Genomic DNA, 22276 nt, shown 5'->3' with positions numbered 1-22276 from the left:
AACCCAGCGCAAAGCTGCCTTGATACGTTCCAGAAAGCCTTGTGTGGCATGTCCTGATGCTAGTCTGAAGTTCTCTACAGCGAGTGACAAATCAGCAGGGTCGTGTAGAATCCGGTAACGAGACAAATAGGCTTCCTGGAGCCTCATGTAGCTGAAATACCTGTCCGGGTGCAGTGAAGACCAAGCTGACAATGACTGTTGGCAAAGAGTAATGTTCTCCTCGACACCTTCATTCTTCTGAGTTTGCGTGAACGAGAACAGAGCACCGAGCTCAAATTGTGAAGAGTTACACAGCGCTGTGGAAGGTCAAGCCTTCTCAACCGAATGGGTTCGCGATACAAACCAATGGCCTCGTTAGAATCCTCACTAACATGCGATTTGCGATAGTGTCGAGCGCGACGGCAAGGTTGTTGAGCGTGGTGTCACGACATGGATGCCTAAGTGGGTGCAACGTCAGTGCCTCGCGATAGAGGCTAATAGCTCAGGTGATGCCATCAATGTCGCCACGTTTGTTGAAACGGGCGATGAGAGCGAGCCCTAGGGTGTTTAATGAGTAAACACGATATTGGTGCCCAACAGTGCAGCACCTCTTCATGCAAAGACATAGCCTCATTGAGGTCATTAGTTTAACCTTGATGATGGAAGCGTGACGTGAGTGAAGAGGCCAAGTTGTTCAGGTAGGTATCGCGGTTAGCATGTCCCTCGAGGCACAGAGACACGGCCTTACGACCGAGTTGTATGCTCGTGTCAAGATCATCGATACTGTCGTGCTGATTGATCAACACGGCAGCATCGATGATCAAGTTCGTTGAGGGCTCTGGAACTCCGTTCCAGAGGACAGAGCTCTAGGACGACTCTTCGAAGGTGGATGCCTTCATCGGATGCGTCTGTTGGGAGATCGTTGCATTCGTCGATCACATAATTGACGCCATTGCCTGCCGCGATGTCAGAAAGGTAGGTTCCTCTGGACAGAGAGGCAGTAGTTCATGATAAAGTTGGGCGGCTTCGCGGATGTCGGTAGCAGTACTTTTCTTGATATGGTGCCAAGCCAGCGCTTCGGTAAGATTATATGGAGATAAGGGATGATCGGGATGGTGCTGCGGACGCAATGCAAGGGCGTCGCGGAAGAGGGAAGTGGTGGCATCGATGTCTTCGAGATCATTTCGGATGTAGCCTAACAGGCGGGCCTACGCGAGGTTGGTGAGAGCTGTTGCATGATCTGGATGGCTGACTGGATAGTGGTCCAGAATCAACTGAAAATGCTCTACAGCGTTGTTCAGGTGAGAGACTGTCTTGCTCGTCACGTATGTGTTAAATTGTATGTGGTCCGCATCTGTGTCTCGAGCAATCTTGCAGTCTACGAGAGACTGCAGTTTGCGTTCTGTCAAAAGCTAAAGGATAGATACCAGTTAGCGTCACTCACGAGTCTCTATTAAAAGCACGTTGTCAACACTAGCCTGAAATCAGAGAAAGTCAGATACCTTTCCTATCACCCGAATTCGGAACCTTGGGAGTGTCAACTCAAGAACGGCACTTTATGATCATCCTGACTCACCGAGGACACTTCCAAAACATTTCAGAAGTGGTAGGCCGAAGCTCAAGGCTTTGGCCGTATGAGACAGATTGTTCAGCCTGCCAATTTATGATTTAGATGGTTTCGATGTCAGACACAGATCCTTACTTCACTTGTTGTATTTGCGGCAAGGTCGACGACAATGTTGATTTTTTTATGGATTGTATATGCAAGGAAGATGTATCTCCATGAGAAAGCACCCTACGGTACAACAGCACAGTAGTAACTCGGTGAGAGCACGCATTGGAGTTGAGCACTTACATGGGTGGAGAAAACTTGCGTTGCAAACCCCGATTTCCTGCTTCGAGTGCAACTGGCAAATTGTAACATGGTCAGCCCGCCGCCCGCGCATAACCGCTACACCAAAGGGTTAAGTACTGAAAGCTTAGCCTTCAGTATCAGCGACGGTATATGTACTGATTATGAGAACTCGAGTAAGCTAGCGTGCTTACACAAATGTAACTTACCAATCCATATTTCAGCAGACTCTATATTCATTTTCGGCTCGTTGAAATTGACGGCGATACCTATTGAATATATTCAGCGGGTTGATAATGCTACTTGACGAGAATTGAGCACCAGTGATATGGAAAGGCGATGAGGCTGTACTAGACATCAAAGCCACGGCTCCAGCTTTTCAACATCCCAAGCCGAGCCCGAGGCCGTGGTAAGGCCATCCCAGCTCAGCTCGGCCTAATCAGGCTCGGCTTTGGCCGGCCCACGGCTCAAAGCCGAGCTGCTAGACATGACACCTGGTTTGTACTAACATCCAACACGGTTGAGCGGACGACAGTCTTGGCCCTAGTGTTGCAAGACGACGGTTAGTCACACGCTGTCACATTGGGAAACCTACTGCCATCTAAACACTGCATGTTCTAAGTCATTGAGCGTGTTCAACATTGCGAGAATAAACAAATGTTGCAGGGGAAGTGTCTATTTAGATGCCTAACAATAATACTACATACTTAGTTTTTCTCAGATTGTGGTGTACAGTCCTGAACTCGACAAATGTGAGTCTGGTGGGAACTTAGGTACCGGGTAGTACACTATGGTTTGGTCTTGGCAGCATTGCCGATACAATTTGCTAACTTTTACGATGTTATGTGAAGGGTTCCGCTTGTCGAAATGTTTCATGTTCAACATTTACGTTGAGTTCCTGGATCTTTGGTCGATCAAGGCAGGGATGATCATTATCTTTCAACCTCATTTTGGCAATACAAGCGCTGGATGGTGGTTATATGCTATCACCATACGTCTACCAAGTTCGTCTCTCATCCACACCCATTCTCTACCAATATGATCACAGTCTCCAATGATCCCACTTTGTGGCCAGCCATCAGTGGGTATCGTGTTTGCAGCTATTTTTCAGGTTCGTGGAGAGCAGTCAGATGTCGAAGCTGATGTCTCAATCTGATCTTGGCTGCGGTTTGCAGTTGCCGCCTTCGTTGGAGTAACATATGATTGGGGTGGGCATGATAACATTACAGGATTACTGATATCTTACAAGTGTTTTGCAGTACTAACATTTGGACAAGAGGTATGTCAATACTATCACCGGAACCCGTCTTGCTAATAATCCTTTTGTAGGTCGAATTGGTCTGGGTGAGTACAGTCTCATGTCAGAGGAACATATATGAAAGTACGCTTAATTACAGAGACAACGGTGGTCGCTCATGACAGTGATGTATCTCAGTGTATGTAGCTTGTTTGTCGTAGGCTAGTTGCTATTTTGTGCTGACTTGAAAGTATCCTAGGTGCGCTACCTTGGAATCCTATCTGCTGCGTATGTTCGGAAGACTAAACATCTGGTGTTGTGCTAATCATCTATCTCTCATAATCAGTCTGTACCTGGTTGGTATGTCCCCTTAGTACATTCATAGTCTTCTCTTCTTCTGACTAACGGCATTCAGGCAGTGTTCCGACCATCTCGCTGACAGATACAGTGAGTCTTCTATATAAATGCCTGCCATTTTCCTCAAATTAACCGTGATGTTCTGCAGCGGTGGGTGCGGTTCTTTGCTGACTTCTCAGTCTACTAATGGCTGCCACGCTATACTACCAAAGATGTGAGTCTGTTTGGACTATGTGCTACCTGAGACTGGTCACTGATCGGATTTGTCAGGCTGGATGATGTACATCATATGGGGTTGGACAGGTATTGTGGTATTTGCGATGCTATGGGGTGAGTTTTGCACTTGCGGGACCGCACTGATATTGGAATGACTGAAACGCGCTGCAAGTTATCATCATTACTCGGTTGCATGCTATGTATCAACGAGCCCGAAAAATTCTGACATTTCTCGTTGTCACATTCCTGGCGATCCACACTTTTGAAGGAGTGGCAGCCGTATTGTCAACGATGCGTACTTCAGGAGGTACGCTTCATTATGGATGAAAATGAACATGCATAGGGCTCATTGATGGATACCAGAGGAACTCATTCTCTTCGGCACCTACCAATGCACTATTGCCTCTTTAGGAGATACCCTAGTTCTGGGTTCCGTTGCTTGGATACTCTTCATTGTTTGGGAGGTCCTCACGCTATGTCTCGCAGTCTGGATTGCGGCAAAACACTTCCGTGAACTGCGACAACATTCGACAGCAGGAATTATCAGGGACAGTTTCGTGGTGTTGATGAAAACTCATGTGCTTTACTTTGCGAGGTAAGTTCATATAGTGATTATTGTCCTTTTTTCTACTGAAGGATCGGACATGCTAGTTTTGTTGCTGCTTCTTGCTTCCAGCTCATCCTATATTTCTCTCCAACGTTATCAACGGTATGTTAATCTTTCATTTAACTCTGCATGCAACCACGATTCATTATTTTTATAGGACCAAAATTTTGTAGAAAGTGACACTTTATATGGCTTGGTTCAGATTTTCTCAGTCGTGCAGATGTCTATGCTAGGACCACGCCTGATCCTTGGCGTCCGAGAACATAATGCTAAGCTAGTGGCTGACTCTGACGCAGCATCCCGCATGACCCCAATGGCTTTCCAAGAGCGTGTGCATATATCAACTAGCAGTAGTGTGTAATTCTCGCTGAAGTTGACGCGAACCGCGTTGTTGAGTGCTTGCAGGGAGCACGGGAAATTAGTTTTTTGTTTCTATTCCAAGCCTCGTTGCGGTACTCAAGTTGTTATTTAGTTTCACAAAATAGATGTCAAGGAGACAGGTTTAGACAATATTTTCGTCGCAGTATTTATTCGATCATTTGCTGTAAGTCTTGGCATTGACAAGGTTCCAACCAATGTCCTGGATATCTCTACTGTACCAACGAAGGAAAGGAATGTGCAGAACGGGAAAGTCGAGGAGCGAGAGATGTTTATGGGCGATGTCGCCGGAACGTTACATGCAAGTTTCTATTTGCTCCTGCTTCTCATCTTCGAGGACAACTCGTGACCCACCTGTCGTCGTATCGGAAGCACTATGGAATATTGACTTTCGTAATATGGTGTGGCCGTCTTGTAGCATATACAGGTATCATGCTTTTTCAGGCTTCATGAGCGCAGGCACGGACAGTAGTGCGCGCGTGTAAGCCCGTTGGCGTGAGTCAAGAATGGGAGGTTGAACGTCGAAATTGAATAATAGCATGCTATAGTACATGAATGAGTTGTGAAGATCTGATACAGACCACTGGATAGGCAGAGTGGTGATTGCGGGCTTTGTTGATCATGCGGCAAGGTCCTCGACATGCTCCTCACGTACTTCAACATTGCTTCGGTTAATTTAAGCATTCCAAAAAGCGAAGGAGACGCGTCTGGCAGGTGAAGGTGGGCCGAGAGTGTTCAATGAGTAATCAAATCTTCTAGGTAGAACGTAAGTAAGGACATCAAAGAGTATGGAGATGTAGTGCCTTGGTTACCTCAGGAATTACAATGGTTTCAGAATCCTTGGAACCGTCGTCTCGAGAGTCTTTGTCCTCGGGCAAATGGTTGCTTTGGTTAGGGAGCTTTGAACCAGGAGGATCGTTGCCGTCGTCCTCATGTTCACTTTCCGAGAGAACCGCTTTCCTTTTGCCTTTTGCCTTGGGTTTCGATTTCGATTTTGCAGCGGAGGTGGGTTTCGATAGTGCCTTCTTCTTCGATGTAACTTTCGGTTCCTCTTCCTCAACGAAATCGTCGTCTTTGAGGCAATTATTACCTGCAGCTGGCTCATCCGTGGGGGATTTGTGCGCAAGATGTCGGGTTCGACTCTGTCAGCCTGCTTCCGACCTTTTGTCTTCCTTTTCGCCCGAGAAGACAACTTTGTGTCCTTTTTATTGCCCTTGCTCGCAGTAACGATGTCTGCGTCCCTATTTTCGTCTTCGAGTGTGTGCGAATTGTCGATTTCTGGGACGACGAAGTATCGGGGACGTCTACATCCATCTCTTCGCCATGAACCTCTGACTGAAGCGGGGAAACCTTCTTCCGTTTATGAGTTATCTGGGGTGGAGAAGAGGGCGGAGAAGACAGATCGGGTAAAGCAGGAATAGAAGACGGGAGGCGCGATGTTGTAAAAGATAGTTGAGACGGAAGCACTGGCTCTTGCGGTGCAGGAAGAACCACAGTGTTACGCGGCTGAGTATCGACGATGCTTTCTTCAGGAACCTTGAGTGAAGGCGATATCCTAGCTTGAGGCTTCGGTTTAGGCCTGGGTCTGGGCTTGGGCTTGACGGGCTTGTCTTGGGATTTCTGCCGCTTCCGTGGAGGCTTGAGTGATAGTTCGTCGAGATCGGAGTCGGAAGTTAACTCTATCACATCATGGTTGACAGGCACGTAAGTCGGCTTCTTGACCCGAGTCTTTCGAGTGCGCGTCTTGGCTCGGTCGGCAATGCTAAACACAGGATCGACTTCATCGATGAGATCTGAAACTGCAGATGGTGTGGTTGGAGGGCGGATGCTGTCTGCAGCTAAGGCACTGGATTGGATTGCAGATGCAGAGCCGATGAGTGAGCCAGAGGAACGAAGTTCATCGTCTTTAATAAGTCGTCATATATGGTGCTCGTAGCTCGAGACTTTCGTGGCACAGGACGTGGGCGCGGTTTAGACTTCGATATAGGTATTCCAGCGCCACGAGGAAGTAACGGAGAAGAATTTGGTAGTTCAGAGTCTTGGTAGCCTGGAAGTGGTGTAAACAGAGACACATTACTTGTGCCGAGAGGCTGGCGTCCTCGCTGGGGAGTCTGTGCTTGACTGGTAATGAACGAAGCAGTGTGAATTGTTGACGCTGCAAATCCGTGTCCAGTTAGCATGCGGTGTAGGACATGAAGCTTAAAGAATTCCTAACGCTGTAGTATGTTTTCCGGGCCTGTAGAAACGGAGTTCCGCTCAAGGGGCTGCTTTGATCAGCAATTTGTAGAGGTCGTAAATCATCTTCGTCTTCGTTGTCAGCGACAATCCAGTCGTCTGTAACATCGGTCATGTTTTAATTGAATGAGGTTTGCAGTGATTATACTGGGTGTACACTGTAAATTTAAGAACAGTAAAGACAGTGACCACATGCACGTGATCGCGTCACTCATGAATCCGAAGGACCGAAAGTGGGACTTTACCATGACAATACAGCATCGCCAGCGCTATACTTCTCAGAATCAGATCAATCAAGTACTGATTCATCGCCATAGCATGGCCAGAAATCGGTGATATTTGTGTTACGAAATGTGTTCACATTTGGTGCCAACACGGCCCTGCTTCTGCCAAAGTGGAATCTAGCCTATCTATTGCGTCCATGTCAACACCTCAGAACAACTACTGATCAAGCTCAAGTTTGTACCGTTCCTTTCTTCGCGTTATCCCATGCTAACGAGTTATTGTACCTCCGAATTTCGTACTCGTCTGCTTGCGAAGAGTTATAATGTAACACTCTAGGCAAGGAACAAATTCATCAATTTTCTATATATAAAGAATGCAAGAACCGCAGCTGCAACTGGAGTGCACAAATATTTACCTTGATGATACTTCGGTTGCCAAAATATAGCGAGCGCGGATAGTACTTGGCATACCTACATATAGCGCGAATGTCACCGCTATACGTTTACCAAGTCCACCTCTCACCCACTCTCTAACAATATGACTATAGTCTCAAATGATCCCACTTGGTGGCTGACCATCGATGTATATCGTTTTGCCAGCTATTTTGGAGGTTCGTAGAGAGCAGTCGCATGTCGAAGCTGATGTCTCAATCTGACCTTGGCTTCGGTTTTGCAGTTGCCGCTTTCATTGCAGTAACATATGATTGGGGTGAGCATGATAACATTAAAGAACTAATGATGTCTCACAAGTATTTTTCAGCACTAACATTTGGACAAGAGGTATTTCAATACCATCACCGGAACCCGTCTTGCTAATAATTTTTTTGCAGGTCGAATTGGTGTGGGTGAGTACGGTCTTATTCCAGAGGAGCATACATGAAAGTACACTTAATTACAGAGACAGCGGTGGTCGCTCATGACAGTTATGTACCTCAGTGTATGTAGCTCGTTTGTTGTAGTTGCCATTTTGTGCTGACTTGAAAGTATCCTACTAGGTACGCTACCTTGGGATCCTATCTGCTGCGTATGTTCGGAAGGCTAAACATCTGGTGTTGTGCTAATCGTCTATCTCTTATAATGAGTCTGTACATGGCTGGTATGTATCCTTAGCACATTCACAGTCTTCTCTTCTTCTGACCAACGGCATTCAGGCGGTGTTCCGACCATCTCGCTGACAGATATAGTGAGTCTTCTGTATAAATCCCTGCCATTCCCATCAAATTAACCGCGGTATTCTGTAGCAGTGAGTGCAGTTCTTTGCTGACTTCTCAGTCCACTAATGGCTGCCACGCTATACTACCAAAGATGTGAGTCTATTGAGTGTGTGTGCTACCTGAGACTGGTGACTGACCGGATTTGTCAGGCTGGATGATGTACATGATATGGGTTTGGACGAGTGTTGTGGTATCTGCGTTGCTGTGGGGTGAGCTTTGCGCTTGCGAGACATCAGTGATATCGACTTGACTGAAACATGTTACAAGTCATCATCATCACTCGGTTGCATGCCATGTATCAAAGATCCAGAAAGATCCTAATATTTCTCGTTGTCGCCTTCCTGGCTGTCAACACTTTTGGTGCAGTGGCCGCCACAATGACAACGATGCATACTTCAGGAGGTGCGTTTAATTATGGATGGAAACGAACGTGCATAGGGCTCATTGTTGGATACCAGAGGTATCCATTCTCTTCGGCACCTACCAGTGCGCGATTAGCTATACAGGAGATCTCACAGCTCTGTCTTCTGCTGTTTGGATACTCTCCGTTGTATGGGAGGTCCTCGCACTATGTCTCGCAGTCTGGATTGCGGTGAAGCACTTCCGTGAACTGCGATTACGTTCGGCAGGAGGGATTATCGGGGACTGTTTTACGGTGTTGATGAAAACTCATGTGCTTTACTTTGCGAGGTAAGTTCATATTGTGATTATTGTCCTTTTTTCCACTGAAGGGTCGGACATGATAGCTTTGTTGCTGTCTCTTGCTTCGAACTCTCTATGATTTTCTCTGCAACATTATCAACGGTATGTCGATCTTTCACTTACCTCTACACGTGCATGTAACCACTGGCTATCATTTCTATAGAGCCAATCCCTCCTGGAATATCAGACTTTGTCTGGCATGTCTCAGATTTTGGAGGTCGTGCAGATGTTCGTGCTAGGACCACGCCTGATCCTTGGCATTCGAGAATATAATGCCAAACTCGTGGCTGACTCCGACGCAGCAACCGGCATGACCTCAATCGCCTTCCAAGAGCGTGTGCATATATCGACCGGCAGTAGTGTGTAATGCTCGGTGAAGTTGACGCGAACCATTGTCGACGTCTAGTGCTTGCAGGGAGCACAGGAAATTTGTTTTTGTTTTGTTTCTATTCCAAGCCTCGTTGAGGTGCTCAAGTGGTTATTTAGTGTCACAGAATAGGTGTCAAAGAGACAGGTTTAGGCAATATTTTCGTCGTAGTATTTATTCGAGTCATTTGCTATATATATATGTCTTGACATTGACAATATTTCAACCAATGTCCTGGATATCTCTACTGTACCAACGAAGGAAAGTAGTGTACAGAATGGGAAAGTCGAGGAGTGAGAGATGTTTGCCGCCTGGAACGTTAGATGCAAGTTTCAATTCACTCCTGCTTCTAGATCTCATTGATGCATCTGAGACTCTTAACCCCCCACCATTTCAAGGACTCGTCAATTCACTGATACTCATGCTGTGTCACGGTCATCCGATGATTCCACCAAGTAGGACCCTTTAAGGGCCAGGTGAAATTGACGTGGCCCTGCCGTGCCTGCCGCGGTTGTGACGCGCCTGTGACGCGGCACTGACGTGGCCACCTGGCTTTCCCAATAAGTAAGCCTTATTAAGCTTGGTGAATATGTGTCTCGCCAAGTTTAATTAGGCTCGGATGTAGTCAAACTCCAACACCAGCATTAAGTCCTGCCCCAAAGGCCCTTTTTACCTTCTATCCCTACCAGCCAGCCCACCCAAAAGAGTAAGCGGTCCTCGGCTATATGTCCTGCCCTCTCTCACTGTCGGCACTGTCCATAACATCCCCAATTTATCCGAATCTCGCCCAACAACGGCTTCCCACGCCCCTCTGTTCTTACTTCCACACCGTCGACATCGCTGGGCGGTATAGCCAATGATCGTCAGCAATATAAGTGGCTGGGCACTACTCTAGCCATTGCTCTAGCCCTTCTGCAAGCTTACTCTCTCGAAATACTTCCCGGATCTTGTCCTATCGACCTGCCTGTCGTGTATGCTGTCCTCATTCCTTCCCCCGTCAGAGGGCGCTCAGACCATGCTATCACTTATGTCCTGTGGGGCGGGTTCTTCCAGGCTCAAAGGCCTCTCTAAATCTGTCATCTCCCACCATTTCAGAGGATGGAATCACCAGTCTCGTGTGTTGATGGCTGGCAGGCAAACCCAGTGCCTCGAGGCAGCCGCAGTAAGTCGCCAGGCTCATATTCAAGGTACATACTGTAGAACATTTCCTCGCTGTTTCTCACTCATCATTTCCGTGCAGAAATGTCGGCTGAGGACTGCGAGATGGTTGAGGACATGATGGACGACTATGGTGTGAATATCGAGCTGTTACCCTACACAGCACCCCCGGGCGAAGAGGGTTTGGACTTGAGTCACGAGGGAGGCGAATATGAGGCTTTTGAAGGTCTTGCGCATGAAATTGCTGGCATCAGCGGATTGTAAGTGTTATTCCTTCACTATCTGCGTGATCACATTAACAACACTCAATTCTAGCCACTATGTAGACCCTCGCACTCGCACAGACCGCATCGAAAATCAAACAAATCACTGGAACGTTCAAATGGATCTCCTGGTGGAGGCATATCTAGACTACCGCTACCGAGACTCTGGCAATGGCATGCCCCACCTTGACGAAACACGTGCACCATCACCTTCAGACATTTTGGACGACACTCAACATGTTTCATTGAGCGATATTGAGCTCATTGACATCTTTAGTATGTATAGACGTCCTTGTTTGTGATTATTAATTTATTTGTACACAGAGCGAAAGTGTTCGTCTCTTCAATCACAACCTTTTCATAAATATCCCAACGAAACGTTAATATACCATGGTTATATCGGTTGTGCACCATTGCATCCGAGTGTCGCCATATCTCTGCGAACTCTAGCTGCATACCGCCAGACACACCGAGTGTGTCCAACATTTAGTTTTCAAGCACAGTGCAAAACGCTCTGCTTTCTTCATGATGTAAGTACATGCCTCAGTAATTATGTAACTTTTAATAAAGTTGCTCTCACAGATCCCTTACCGCTCTTACCTCACCATGCAACTATCAGCTGCTTTTGATGCATATGTTGAAATTCTTCATCGTGTTGATCAGCGTCTTTGCACAGCCCTCAAATGCAATACTCCGCATTGGCGCCTTCTCAACTCATGCCCAGCATGTTTCTATGTACTCGAGGACGAGCCTAAACTGGAATTCGACTGGCTCGTGTCAATCGACGGCAACAACAGTCTGAAGAGGTGGGACTCTACAATATATGGGATGAGTGCACGACTAGACTCTCATAAGGCTCGCTCTGATTTTTGGATCGATCCTGGGACTGTAAACAAGTTTAATGGTGAAGTCCAACCATGAGCGGTACGTGTTCATCGATTGCTTGATAACCCTCTGAATATGATGTATAGGTGGCGCCAGAAGAAGGCAGTAATTGGGAGGATGATCTGGCAGTTGAAATCAACCCTGGTTCATTCAGCTGTGCAGATTGGTGGAAAAACGCCGGCCCCGAAGTATGCAAGAAGATGTTCTCGGTATTTGATGAATCAGGCATTTTCATAGCTGCATGTCGTCATCGCTTCGTACTTCTAGCTTGCGACATGATCCGAAGCGGAGAATTGTAGGTTTATTTTTACTTGTCAACTAAGCTTTACTGATATATTAGGTCGAAATATCCGCTGGCCATTCTCGATAAGCTCCTTGCTGTCTATGGCAAGAACAGAGCTTGTGCTTATGATATTGGATGTGCATTTACAAAAACACTAGGTAATAGTTCTCTGGGGCCACAAGCGCACCAGCTTGGCTTTCGTCTCATGGTCGGTGCCTTCCACAGGCATGCTCACAATTGGAAATGTCAGCTTGATTGGCATCCAGTATATATTACGGGAACTGGACACAGCAAAGGAGAGGGCTGCGAATATATATTTTCAGCATCAAATGCACTTGCTCGTGGCACCCGACATGCAAGCACGTTCCACCAGCACCAGATGATCGAACAACACTTTACAGTTTTGGAACGATGATAAATATGCCACTCTTAGTAAGCTCTTTCCAACCTTGTTCCTCGATGATGAAGTTATTTAATGTCCGTTAGGCAACTTTCTGTGGAACCACTATCGAGAAGCTCTTAAATCGGTTCAAATCCTCACTGCTGAGTTGACTGCCATCAAAGCCAAACTGAATATTGTTGATGAAGACTTCCCTTGCTACCTCCAGGAAGAACACGCCTATCTTGATAGCTTGAAGCAGCTACCTGCAAGAGACCAGATCTGTATACGCTATGTTGAAGCGCTCGATGAACTAGCCGAACGAAGGTTAGTACTATGTGTTATTTTGCTATGTAAATGTATCTAACTTGAAAATATTAGGACCAATTGGGACTCAGCGCGCCACACAGCCAATAATGCCCTTACCGGCATCACTGCATCAGGAAAAAGGGATTTGCCATTTTTGGCTTTATATTCAAATAGAGCCACAATGAGCTATATTTGAATATATGTATGCTATAGTTGCAACTTGAATGATATTATAGTTAGACTCTTTAGGAAAAAGGATATTTGCTCATTTAATGTATCTAAATCAGTGACTATAGTTGATTATAGTTGACTGTAGTCAGCTTTTCGTCGGAAAAAGTTCCCACGGTCAAAGTGCTTTCTTGAACCATCCACTTTCGAGTATTTTGCTTATAACTCACTAGGATCTTAATCTATTGATGTCATAAGACTATGGCTAGACTTTCCTTGACAAGGGCTATAATTTTGATTTTCATCGGAAAATGTTCCCACGGTCAAAGTGCTTTCTTGAACTGTCCACTTTCGAGTATTTTGCTTATAACTCACTAGGATCTTAACCTATTGATGTCATAAGACTATGGATAGACTTTCCTTGACAAGGGCTATAACTTTGATTTTCATCAGAAAATGTTCCCACGGTCAAGTCAGCAAAATGCGAAAATTCACCAAGTCAAAATTCACTAAGTCTTGTGATGTGGCTTTGTTTGGCACAGCTTATATAAGCAAAAGTGCGGTCAACCACAAGTCTTTTCCCACCTTTTCCTTCCTTTCCCACCTCCTCATTCTCCTTCTACTCCATAATTTTCGCATTTTTGGGTATTTGGTAAGTCTTTTTTTCTTCTTTTCCTTCCCTCTCTGACCCTCTCCTCCTAGCTCCTTCCTTCCCTCCTCCTCCTCCTCCCACCACTCAATAATTTTCGCATTTTTGGGTATTTGGTAAGTCTTTTTCTCTTCTTCCTCTTCCCTCTCTGATACCCCTTCTTCTAGCTCCTCATTTTCGCACTTTTGAGTATTTGGTGAGTCTCCTCCTCCTCTTCTTCCTCTTCCCTCTCTGACACCCCTTTTTCTAGCTCCTCATTTTCGCACTTTTGAGTATTTGGTGAGTCTCCTCCTCCTCCTCCTCCTCCTCCTCCTCCTCCTCCTCCTCCTCCTCCTCCTCCTCCTCCTCCTCCTCCTCCTCCTCCTCCTCTTCTTCTTCCCTCTCTGACACCCCTTCTAGCCCCTCCTCCTCCTCCTCCTCCTACTATAGGCTCATCCTCTCCAATTTTCGCATTTTTGGCTATTTAGTAAGTCCCTTTTAATTTTCCTATCTTTCCTCTCTGTCTGACTCCCTCTTATACTAGTAGCCTTCTGCCCTTCTCCTCCTCCTCCTCTCTTAATTTTTGCATTTTGCCTCTTTTGTAGTTAGTAGTTTACATCTGTTGTAGTAGTTACTTGAAATATTACTTGAATTTTTCCTTTTTTGGTGTTTTGACTAGAATATAAATGCAAATATAGTGAACTAGGGGAAAAAAATCAAGGTGCCTCCAAATTTTGGCAGTTGAATATATGTGCTACTGGGTACACAAGTTAACTATATGTGACTATATGTCCTCTCTATAGAGGGGGGGATTGCTTTAGATGCTATGATGTCTATAGACACTATATATTCATATATAGTGCTATATGAGCTATTATAGCAATAACCCTTTTTCCTGATGTGCTGGCAGCTTGGAGAAGATCAATCAAGCACTCGCCCAAGCTCGTGTCTGTGTTGACTCCTCATATGCAAAATTACAGCATGCTGAAGCGCTAGTGGCACATGTAGAAATACAGCTAGCTGTGGAAGCATGATGGGAGATAGGCGGGCCAGAATACAGCCAATTTAAGATGAAGGCACGTCTTGGAAAGTATTGCACTGCACTCAATGAGTTGGAGTGCCTAGTAGTCATGCGATTATTCGAGCTTTCTAAACTGTCGTTGTCAGGGACAGGTGAGTTGCGAGTTGCGATTAAAAATCTGTTGACATATTTTTATAGGGTATAAGCTACGTCAGCAGATCAGCAAGGCCCTGCAACAGTGTTCTGAGGCTATCCGAAATGCAATCAATCGCTACAATATCCAGGCAGTTGCTCTAAATCCCCTGCGTCCGAAGATTTCATGGAAAGATATTGCTGACTACAGCTTTCTTGGCGAGTTTGATCTTTTACGCCATTCACGCACTGATATTCGGACCAACAATTGGGCAAAACCAGCCCATCGCGAAGCGACTACTAAGTATTTCAAATTATCTCGAGCTCATGAAGAAGTTATGCGACTTAATGTTGAAATTCGCCGCTTACGCACTGCCATTCACACTGAAGAAATTCAAACAACTGCTGTCATCCAGGATCTACTCATTTCGGATCCAAGACTTGCTCGCGAGCTGCAGCACCATTGGCGTTCATGTGCTGCTATCAATGCAGTACATTCCTATCGCTTAGATCATATCGAGAGCCTCCATGGATTCTCAGGTGTTAGGGGTGTAGGTGTCCGTATTCCAACAACTGCCGCACAACATACTTCAACGACTCTTGACGACCATGCAGATTCAGGCAAGTTTTTCTTTAATTGCACGAATTTCAAGCTAATTCATCTTACAGCAGGAATGCAGAATGTTGATGACATCGATGTCCATGTTTCAACGACTGCCGCCCAGCATACTTCGACAACTCTCAACAATCATCCAGAGTCAGGCAAGTGTCTCTCTCATCGCACAATTTCAAGCTAATTTATCTCACAGCAGCAACGCAGAATGTTGATGACATTGGTGCGATCATCAGCTCTGACTATACTGACATGGATGCTATTGATCGCAAGGAGCATGACATGACAACGGAGGATATGGCCGATTTTTTACATTCCATCATTGACTGACGTGTTTAGTTGACTGCTTTTTACATGTAGTTATTATAGTTGAATATACTTCAATGACTCCCAGTACTGCCACACAGTACGAGTGTGTCATGAACCAATACACCCAGCATACTTTAACGACTCCCAGTACTACCGCACAGTACGAGTGTGTCATGAACCAATAGAGCGGCCATCTCAAATGATATATAGAGTAGCTGTGCTTCCGCATGCATGCCAGTATGATTGACACTGGCATGATCAACCCCTTTCACATAGTATGATTGCCATAATTCAAATCAAGCAGTAGTAAATGTAAATCTTGCGTGATCTCTCTTTGTAAATGCAAGACTTGGATTGACATTGGTCCAAAGGTTCTTCATAGACATTCAAAGACATTTTGAATGCCTTTGAATGCCTTTGAAGAATAACTGATTGATCTCAGGCAGTGAGATTTGAAGTTTGAATCCAACTTCCCAAATCAGCAGTACCAGTAACGCCTTGCACATTGCAACTTGCCGCATGTCCTCCACCCATCATTGATGCTACAAGCCCTTCCTGTCTTATCCTTCAACTTAGACATCTTGGTCTGTTCATGATTGTTCATGCTATGACATATTCAAAAATGAGGCCATTTGCGAATTCCAAGGTAGAGTCTTCACAGTTTAATATTTTGCAATGTTACTCAATCTGCATTATCTAACACCTTTAGCCCATTTATATTCATCTACAAATCTTTGTATCCGCTAGTAGCACTCTCAGGTCTTCTCCCACTACCATAGAGTCTGCAATGAGCTCATGCCGTTTCACCATGCCTGATCTTGCTATGCTACACTCTTCGACATTTGTGCAGGGTTTCAGCAACAACGAACGCCAGGCTGCTGCCAGGGCATTGCTTAGGCACAACGCACACGTTGATGGTACTCACTATCAAACCAAGACACCTGGTGGACTTCATCCATCCTACATCGCATTCCATTCTACTACTGCTCAACAGCCGAACTCAGGGAGAACTCTCTCTTGCAAAGAACTAATTGATGCAACACTACAGGATGTATTTGATGCGGTGAGTAAAGTTATTATTTTCCCAGCTAAATCTTATATGTTTTAGATTGCAATGCAGGACCGTCTCGATGGTGGCATATCTTTGCTTGTTCGATGTCCAGGCTCTGAAGCAGGCCCGACAATATCTCCCAAACAAATTGGTGTCGACCTGTACATCACACCTCAGGAGTTGCAAGAAGTACCTCAGCAGATAGGGGGAGATGTTGCTGTATTAGTGCAATCATTCTCTCAAGAGTTCGCAGTACCTCATCTGCAGCGCTTCACCAAGCGCTGCAACATAGAAAATATCAAACCGCCGAAGCACTGTAAGTCCCTCTGTTGTTGTTTTTTCAATTATTGATTAGTTCTGAAGTCCCCGCAACTAACATTAGTACCGATGGACCACAGTATCTCCCTGCACCTCTTGTTGCCACCAGTGCCCATATCATGTGCTCTGCGCAAGCACCCAAGACCTTTGTGAAGAACTTGCAAACTTTGTCTCTTGCTCACGCAGACTCAAAGAAGCTGCTGTCTGCAGTGATTCGTGAGGGTGTTGAATGGGCAGCAAGTGTTGCCACCAAGACCAGTAATCTAACTCCACGTTCGCAGATTCGCCAACGCCGGCAAGCAGAAGTATTTGTTGCCGATAGAGACCCTGGCCCAACCTTTTCGGCTCAGCGGGAACTCGCTCGTGATGCCACGAGTTTTAATCCACCACTCATTAGTATCGGACCCAATACAGACGCCATTCTAGATCGCTTCAAATTGGGTGATGAGGTCTTACCCAAGCTACGTCTGCTAATCCAAACTGTGCACAGCAGTCATTGGGAGTCCATCTTGAGGGCTCAGGCATGGGACCTGCCTTATGAACAAGCTGCACTCTTGTCAAGGGCACTGCTTGCGGACCTTCAAGGTGTGCCGTTCAACCCTGAGATTGTTAAGGTTCACAATTCAAATCTATGCCTGCATAGTGCTAGTGCTAAAGTAACTGGCTGCTAGCGTCAATGTTCCATTCTCTCGGTGATTTTAAAATGCCTTGGTATTCTAGTGTTTTTATGCATGCTTTACCTCTTTAGATTGTTTATCATCTTGTAGATTATGCCGGAATCTTATTTTGCAACATGTCATTTCGATGTGGCCCAACCATAAATCGTGGATCGGGGGGACAAGTCAATGTCTCCATGTGTTAAATATTCGAACACAAGCTGGACTTCTGATCACTAACTTCCCTTTGTTGTTTTTCTATAGACAATGTCATCTCAATCTTTGTACACCAACAAGAACAACAAGAATGCCCTGAGGCGCATTCAGATGCAGCCTCGCATCCGTCCCAAGGTCGTTTTGAGTAAGGAAGCACGCAGCATGCTTAACGCCAACCGACGGACCAAGTCCCATCAGTTCAAGGTTGCACTTGATGACACTTGGAATCAGATTGACGATGCTACGAAGACCATCGCTTCAGCCCACCATAAAAGTGTTCGCCGCGTGCAGAATGACTTGTACATTGGTCATGGAATACTTCACTCTAGGCGCTCCAAGCTGAATGCGTGGAATGCGTTCTGTTGGAAAAAAAACCAAAACAGTGAGAATCGTTAGTTCAGTTTCTCCCTCACTATTCATTCACTAATTGTATCTGCTACAGGTGACCAAGGCAGACGCGCACTCGAGCAGCTTGTTCATGAGCATAAGGCCGAGTACTATACGCTCTCAAAGGAAGAACAACAAGACCTGGTCAAGGAGTATGCCGAACAGAAGTTGACAAAGATGACTGGTTTCCGCACCTCCACCAAGTCGAAGATCAACGATATTACTCAAACTCTAAAGGCCGTTGAAAATGAAGTACGTGTCCCCTACTGTTTTTCATCTTGTAGTCTCACTAATGGTAATTTTAATAACTAGCTCAATAGCTTGAACTGTCGCACAGGTGCAGAAATTATTCTATATGTGACGCATGGGTCAACCGATCTCCCCCTCCGAGGCATAACCTTTGCAACAGAAGGTGTACAACACTTCATGCAGTCTGTGATGAGTATCGACAATCAAGATTTGATTAATAAAATGGAAGGTTTTGCTGTCCAAGGCATGAGAGGTTCGTGGCTGTGGCTCTTTGTTCTTCTCGCTCTATGTTAATTTACATCCAGGGGCTGCTAAAAATCACAAACAACGTGTCTCTGACATATGCTTGTCCATCCACGACATTATCAACCGCACTCTTCATAAGTTCCTCCTCCTCTTTTCTGGTACATTCACTTACACTGTATTATAGGAGAGGTCACTGGCGACTCCGATGCCAAGATGCAATGGGCTTATTATTTTCGGAATGTTGTTCAACATTACCAAGTTGTCATAGATGGGTGGCCCGAAAGTGTTCCGTTTGCGAACCTCAGCAAGGTATCTAGCACCCTCCCTGAGCTTGAGATGCTCCTTCGGAAGTGGGAGTTGGGTACCACACGTTGGAAGACTTTGACTGACGAAGATTTTGAGAAAATCCATCTAGAGCATAACAAGAAGCTCGAGAGTGGTGAGATCGAAGATACTCGCCGACGGATTCGATCTGACAAAGGCAAGAAACGTAAGAGGCCAGCAGCCACTGATGGAAACTCGACTAGCCGCAAGAAGTACAAGAGTGTAGAAACTATCGAAGACACTGACAAGGAAAATGACAAGGAAGAGGAAGAGGACACTCCTCATCAGCCGTCTGATAGCACTTCCAACACCACCCCTACCCCTCATGTACCTGGCAGTACTCAGTCCAGCAACGAATTCGACGCTCTTGCTCTTTCACATTCTAACTTCGACATTCCACCTTTTGACGATTCTATCTTCAATGACTCTACCTCCAATGGCCCTCCCTTCGACTGTGAAGCTGCATTGGCTAAGCTAGACCAAATCTTTGGCCCCATACCCCAGGATGGCCCATCAACCATTGTGCCATCATCTGTTGGCCGTGGTCTTGACTTTCCTGTGTTTAACTTCTCTAACTGTGATATATTCAGCTCTACGTCCTGATACTTTTGCCTCGTATATTTAAACTACTCTATTGAATGCATGCCGCGCTATGTTCTCACCTTCAATTGTTTTGAATATTTAGACTATGCTACTGAATGTATGCCGCTCTATGTTCTCAACTTCAATTGTTTCGAATCTTTTCACTCCTTACTTTGACAAGTCAACCTTCAGACACGTAGTAGTGATAACATATGTTTTGCTTGATTTTATTAACTTCGCAAAAGAACATAAGTGGGTGGTAACATCATAAACTCCAGTAGGGTAATCACATCGAAAGAACATGGTTATCTCACTCTTGGCGCAGAAACAGCGAGAAGAGAGCGAGAACAGTAGGGAAAATCATAGGGTAACGGCTCAATATTCACACCATAGTCGTCCATCATGTCCTCAACCATCTCGCAGTCCTCAGCCGACATTTCTGTGCGGAAATGATGAGTGAGAAACAGCGAGGAAATGTTCTACAGTATGTACCTTGAATATGAGCCTGGCGACTTACTGCGGCTGCCTCGAGGCACTGGGTTTGCCTGCCAGCCATCAACACACGAGACTGGTGATTCCATCCTCTGAAATGGTGGGAGATGACAGATTTAGAGAGGCCTTTGAGCCTGGAAGAACCCGCCCCACAGGACATAAGTGATAGCATGGTCTGAGCGCCCTCTGACGGGGGAAGGAATGAGGACAGCATACACGACAGGCAGGTCGATAGGACAAGATCCAGGAAGTATTTCGAGAGAGTAAGCTTGCAGAAGGGCTAGAGCAATGGCTAGAGTAGTGCCCAGCCACTTATATTGCTGACGATCATTGGCTATACCGCCCAGCGACGTCGATGGTGTGGAAGTAAGAACAGCGGGGCGTGGGAAGCCATTGTTGGGCGAGATTCGGATAAATTGGGGATGTTACGGACAGTGCCGACAGTGAGAGAGGGCAGGACATATAGCCGAGGACCACTTACTCTTTTGGGTGGGCTGGCTGATAGGGATAGAAGGTAAAAAGGGCCTTTGGGGCAGGACTTAATGCTGGTGTTGGAGTTTGACTACATCCGAGCCTAATTAAACTTGGCGAGACACATATTCACCAAGCTTAATAAGGCTTACCAGTCCTATATTGTTGCATTACCTCTAATCCATTCATCTATGTTGGTTTTCAGATGCAGTGTCAAATGTTGTCTCACTGCGTCAAGCTTCGACCTCACCCTGCCAAGTTTGATCCACTCTCTATACCCTGCACCACCACGTCAAGCCCCAACCCCAGTGAAAACGGGCTCTGATGGGAAAGGTCCAGAGATGTTGAAATACGAATTACCTGTTTTGTACTGTGCTGAAAAGTGCTTCTTTGTGATATACTACGTACTAGTAGATCTCCTTTACATCGCACTTTGCTTATCGTTATCTTTTTACAACTTTGCATTGTAAGGTCACATCAAACACAGACTTCGTATCACAACGCACAATAATGCAACGTTGTGCCTTCGCATTGTTGTGTCGTAAACAATGTTTTGTCTACGCTTTCAGGTGAGTATCATATGTATTAGTATCTGGTTATAACTTATTTGCCTATCTAACTTAGAACTAGAATGGATATCGACCAGGCTGGCGCTCGTTTTTTTTGCGTCTGCACTAAGTATAATCACGGGCAGCCTCACGAAGTCTCGTACACGTCCTGGTACCGACATCTCAATGAGGCAACCACTGAAGAAGAAAAGCAGAAGATGCACACTGTGAAGGCATTTGGATTGGAAGCGCTAACTATTCCAGATCCTCCTGCACAAGCCTCAGGCAGTTCCAGACATCCACCTAGCACTGGTGGTCTGGAGTCAGACAGTGCTCGTCGTGCTGCCACCTTGAGAGAACTTGCGAAACGAGCACGTGAGAGTGCAGATTCTCAACACTTTGTAGGTCGACGCAAGCGGGCCAAGACTGTGCAGCCTGAACAAGTGGTATGTCTTTATATTCAAACAAACAAATATCTGATTATCATTTTAAAGATCCCTCCAGACGACGAACTTCCTCTCCCTCCAGACAACGAACCTCCTCTCCCTCCAGACGATGAACTTCCTCTCCCTCCAGACAACGAACCTCCTCTCCCTCCAGATAACGACCCTCCTCTCCCTCCAGACGACGAACCTCCTCTCCCTCCAGACGACGACCCTCCTCTCCCTCCAGACCATGAGCCCCCCCCCAATTAAGTTGATACTAGCCCGTAGGCCACAGTCAAACATTGATGTTGACAACTTAGCACAGCGTGCTGTGCTCCAGAAAATGAAGGACTCTATGGAGTTTGTTCTGGCACTCAAGAATGCATCTTTGGATGATCCACTTGCCAAGCTCAGTGATGATGTTCTGGATAGACTGCGGAATCCGCCTCAAGGGCCCATCATTATCGACAGCCCTGGTGTGCGCCAGAGCATCTCTATGTACCTAGCACTTGAACATGGCTCTCAAGAGGCGTACAATTGAATGCGGAGAGCCACCATGCGCAATTTTGAGGGTGCTAATGGTACTGAAGAGATCCTCAGTTTCTACAACGTCGAGAAGCTTATTCACCAGCACACTGGTGTTGAATCGATTGATCATGACATGTGCCCAGAGTCATGTTTAGCATTCACAAGCCCATTCGCCCATCTGGAGAGCTGTCCAATGTGCAGCTCATATCGATGGGATCAAGCAAAGTTACGAGCAAGTAATGGATGAACGAAAGTTGCAGCGCAGAC

At 45.9% G+C, this 22276-nt stretch overlaps 7 protein-coding genes across 7 annotated transcripts; 4 read left to right on the top strand and 3 right to left on the bottom strand.

Annotated features, from left to right (window-relative positions):
- Positions 1 to 316: 316 nt before the first annotated feature.
- Positions 317 to 1157, bottom strand: F5891DRAFT_944537 (uncharacterized protein; the record flags this gene model as incomplete). Its single annotated transcript, XM_041374561.1, has 3 exons — positions 317 to 480; positions 632 to 823; positions 971 to 1157. Coding segments are annotated over 3 exons (543 nt in total), but the record flags the coding sequence as incomplete, so codon positions are not given.
- Positions 1158 to 5405: 4248 nt separating this feature from the next.
- Positions 5406 to 7018, bottom strand: F5891DRAFT_1170585 (uncharacterized protein; the record flags this gene model as incomplete). The annotated part of the gene is made up of 6 exons (XM_041365516.1): positions 6842 to 7018; positions 6704 to 6781; positions 6571 to 6673; positions 5963 to 6530; positions 5717 to 5930; positions 5406 to 5681 (listed from the first exon to the last, which is right to left on the bottom strand). Exons 1-6 carry the CDS (start codon positions 6974 to 6976, stop codon positions 5406 to 5408), a joined length of 1374 nt encoding a protein of 457 aa, XP_041230616.1. The 5' UTR covers positions 6977 to 7018.
- A 5917-nt stretch (positions 7019 to 12935) lies between these two features.
- Positions 12936 to 14030, bottom strand: F5891DRAFT_976609 (uncharacterized protein; the record flags this gene model as incomplete). The annotated part of the gene is made up of 7 exons (XM_041376631.1): positions 12936 to 13016; positions 13044 to 13055; positions 13189 to 13200; positions 13399 to 13610; positions 13646 to 13708; positions 13729 to 13882; positions 13983 to 14030. The coding sequence occupies 7 exons, from the start codon at positions 14028 to 14030 to the stop codon at positions 12936 to 12938; spliced, it is 582 nt and encodes a 193-aa protein (XP_041230615.1).
- Positions 14031 to 14475: 445 nt separating this feature from the next.
- On the top strand, positions 14476 to 15064 carry F5891DRAFT_918631 (uncharacterized protein; the record flags this gene model as incomplete). Its single annotated transcript, XM_041373749.1, has 2 exons — positions 14476 to 14614; positions 14661 to 15064. Coding segments are annotated over 2 exons (543 nt in total), but the record flags the coding sequence as incomplete, so codon positions are not given.
- A 2804-nt stretch (positions 15065 to 17868) lies between these two features.
- Positions 17869 to 19566, top strand: F5891DRAFT_944318 (uncharacterized protein; the record flags this gene model as incomplete). Its single annotated transcript, XM_041374535.1, has 5 exons — positions 17869 to 18148; positions 18200 to 18396; positions 18457 to 18646; positions 18699 to 18797; positions 18827 to 19566. 5 exons carry the CDS (start codon positions 17869 to 17871, stop codon positions 19564 to 19566), a joined length of 1506 nt encoding a protein of 501 aa, XP_041230613.1.
- Positions 19567 to 21139: 1573 nt separating this feature from the next.
- On the top strand, positions 21140 to 21751 carry F5891DRAFT_1183705 (uncharacterized protein; the record flags this gene model as incomplete). Its single annotated transcript, XM_041366339.1, has 2 exons — positions 21140 to 21502; positions 21551 to 21751. The coding sequence occupies 2 exons, from the start codon at positions 21140 to 21142 to the stop codon at positions 21749 to 21751; spliced, it is 564 nt and encodes a 187-aa protein (XP_041230612.1).
- Positions 21752 to 21815: 64 nt separating this feature from the next.
- On the top strand, positions 21816 to 22214 carry F5891DRAFT_922501 (uncharacterized protein; the record flags this gene model as incomplete). Its single annotated transcript, XM_041373808.1, is given in 2 exon segments — positions 21816 to 22012; positions 22031 to 22214. Coding segments are annotated over 2 exon segments (381 nt in total), but the record flags the coding sequence as incomplete, so codon positions are not given.
- Between the last annotated feature and the right edge of the window lie 62 nt (positions 22215 to 22276).

The sequence above is a fragment of the Suillus fuscotomentosus genome (assembly GCF_016647785.1).
Source record: "Suillus fuscotomentosus strain FC203 chromosome Unknown F5891scaffold_8, whole genome shotgun sequence".
Lineage (NCBI taxonomy): Eukaryota > Fungi > Basidiomycota > Agaricomycetes > Boletales > Suillaceae > Suillus > Suillus fuscotomentosus.
The sequence above is the reverse complement of the archived record's forward strand: the minus strand, read 5'-3'. Positions and strand labels throughout refer to the sequence as shown.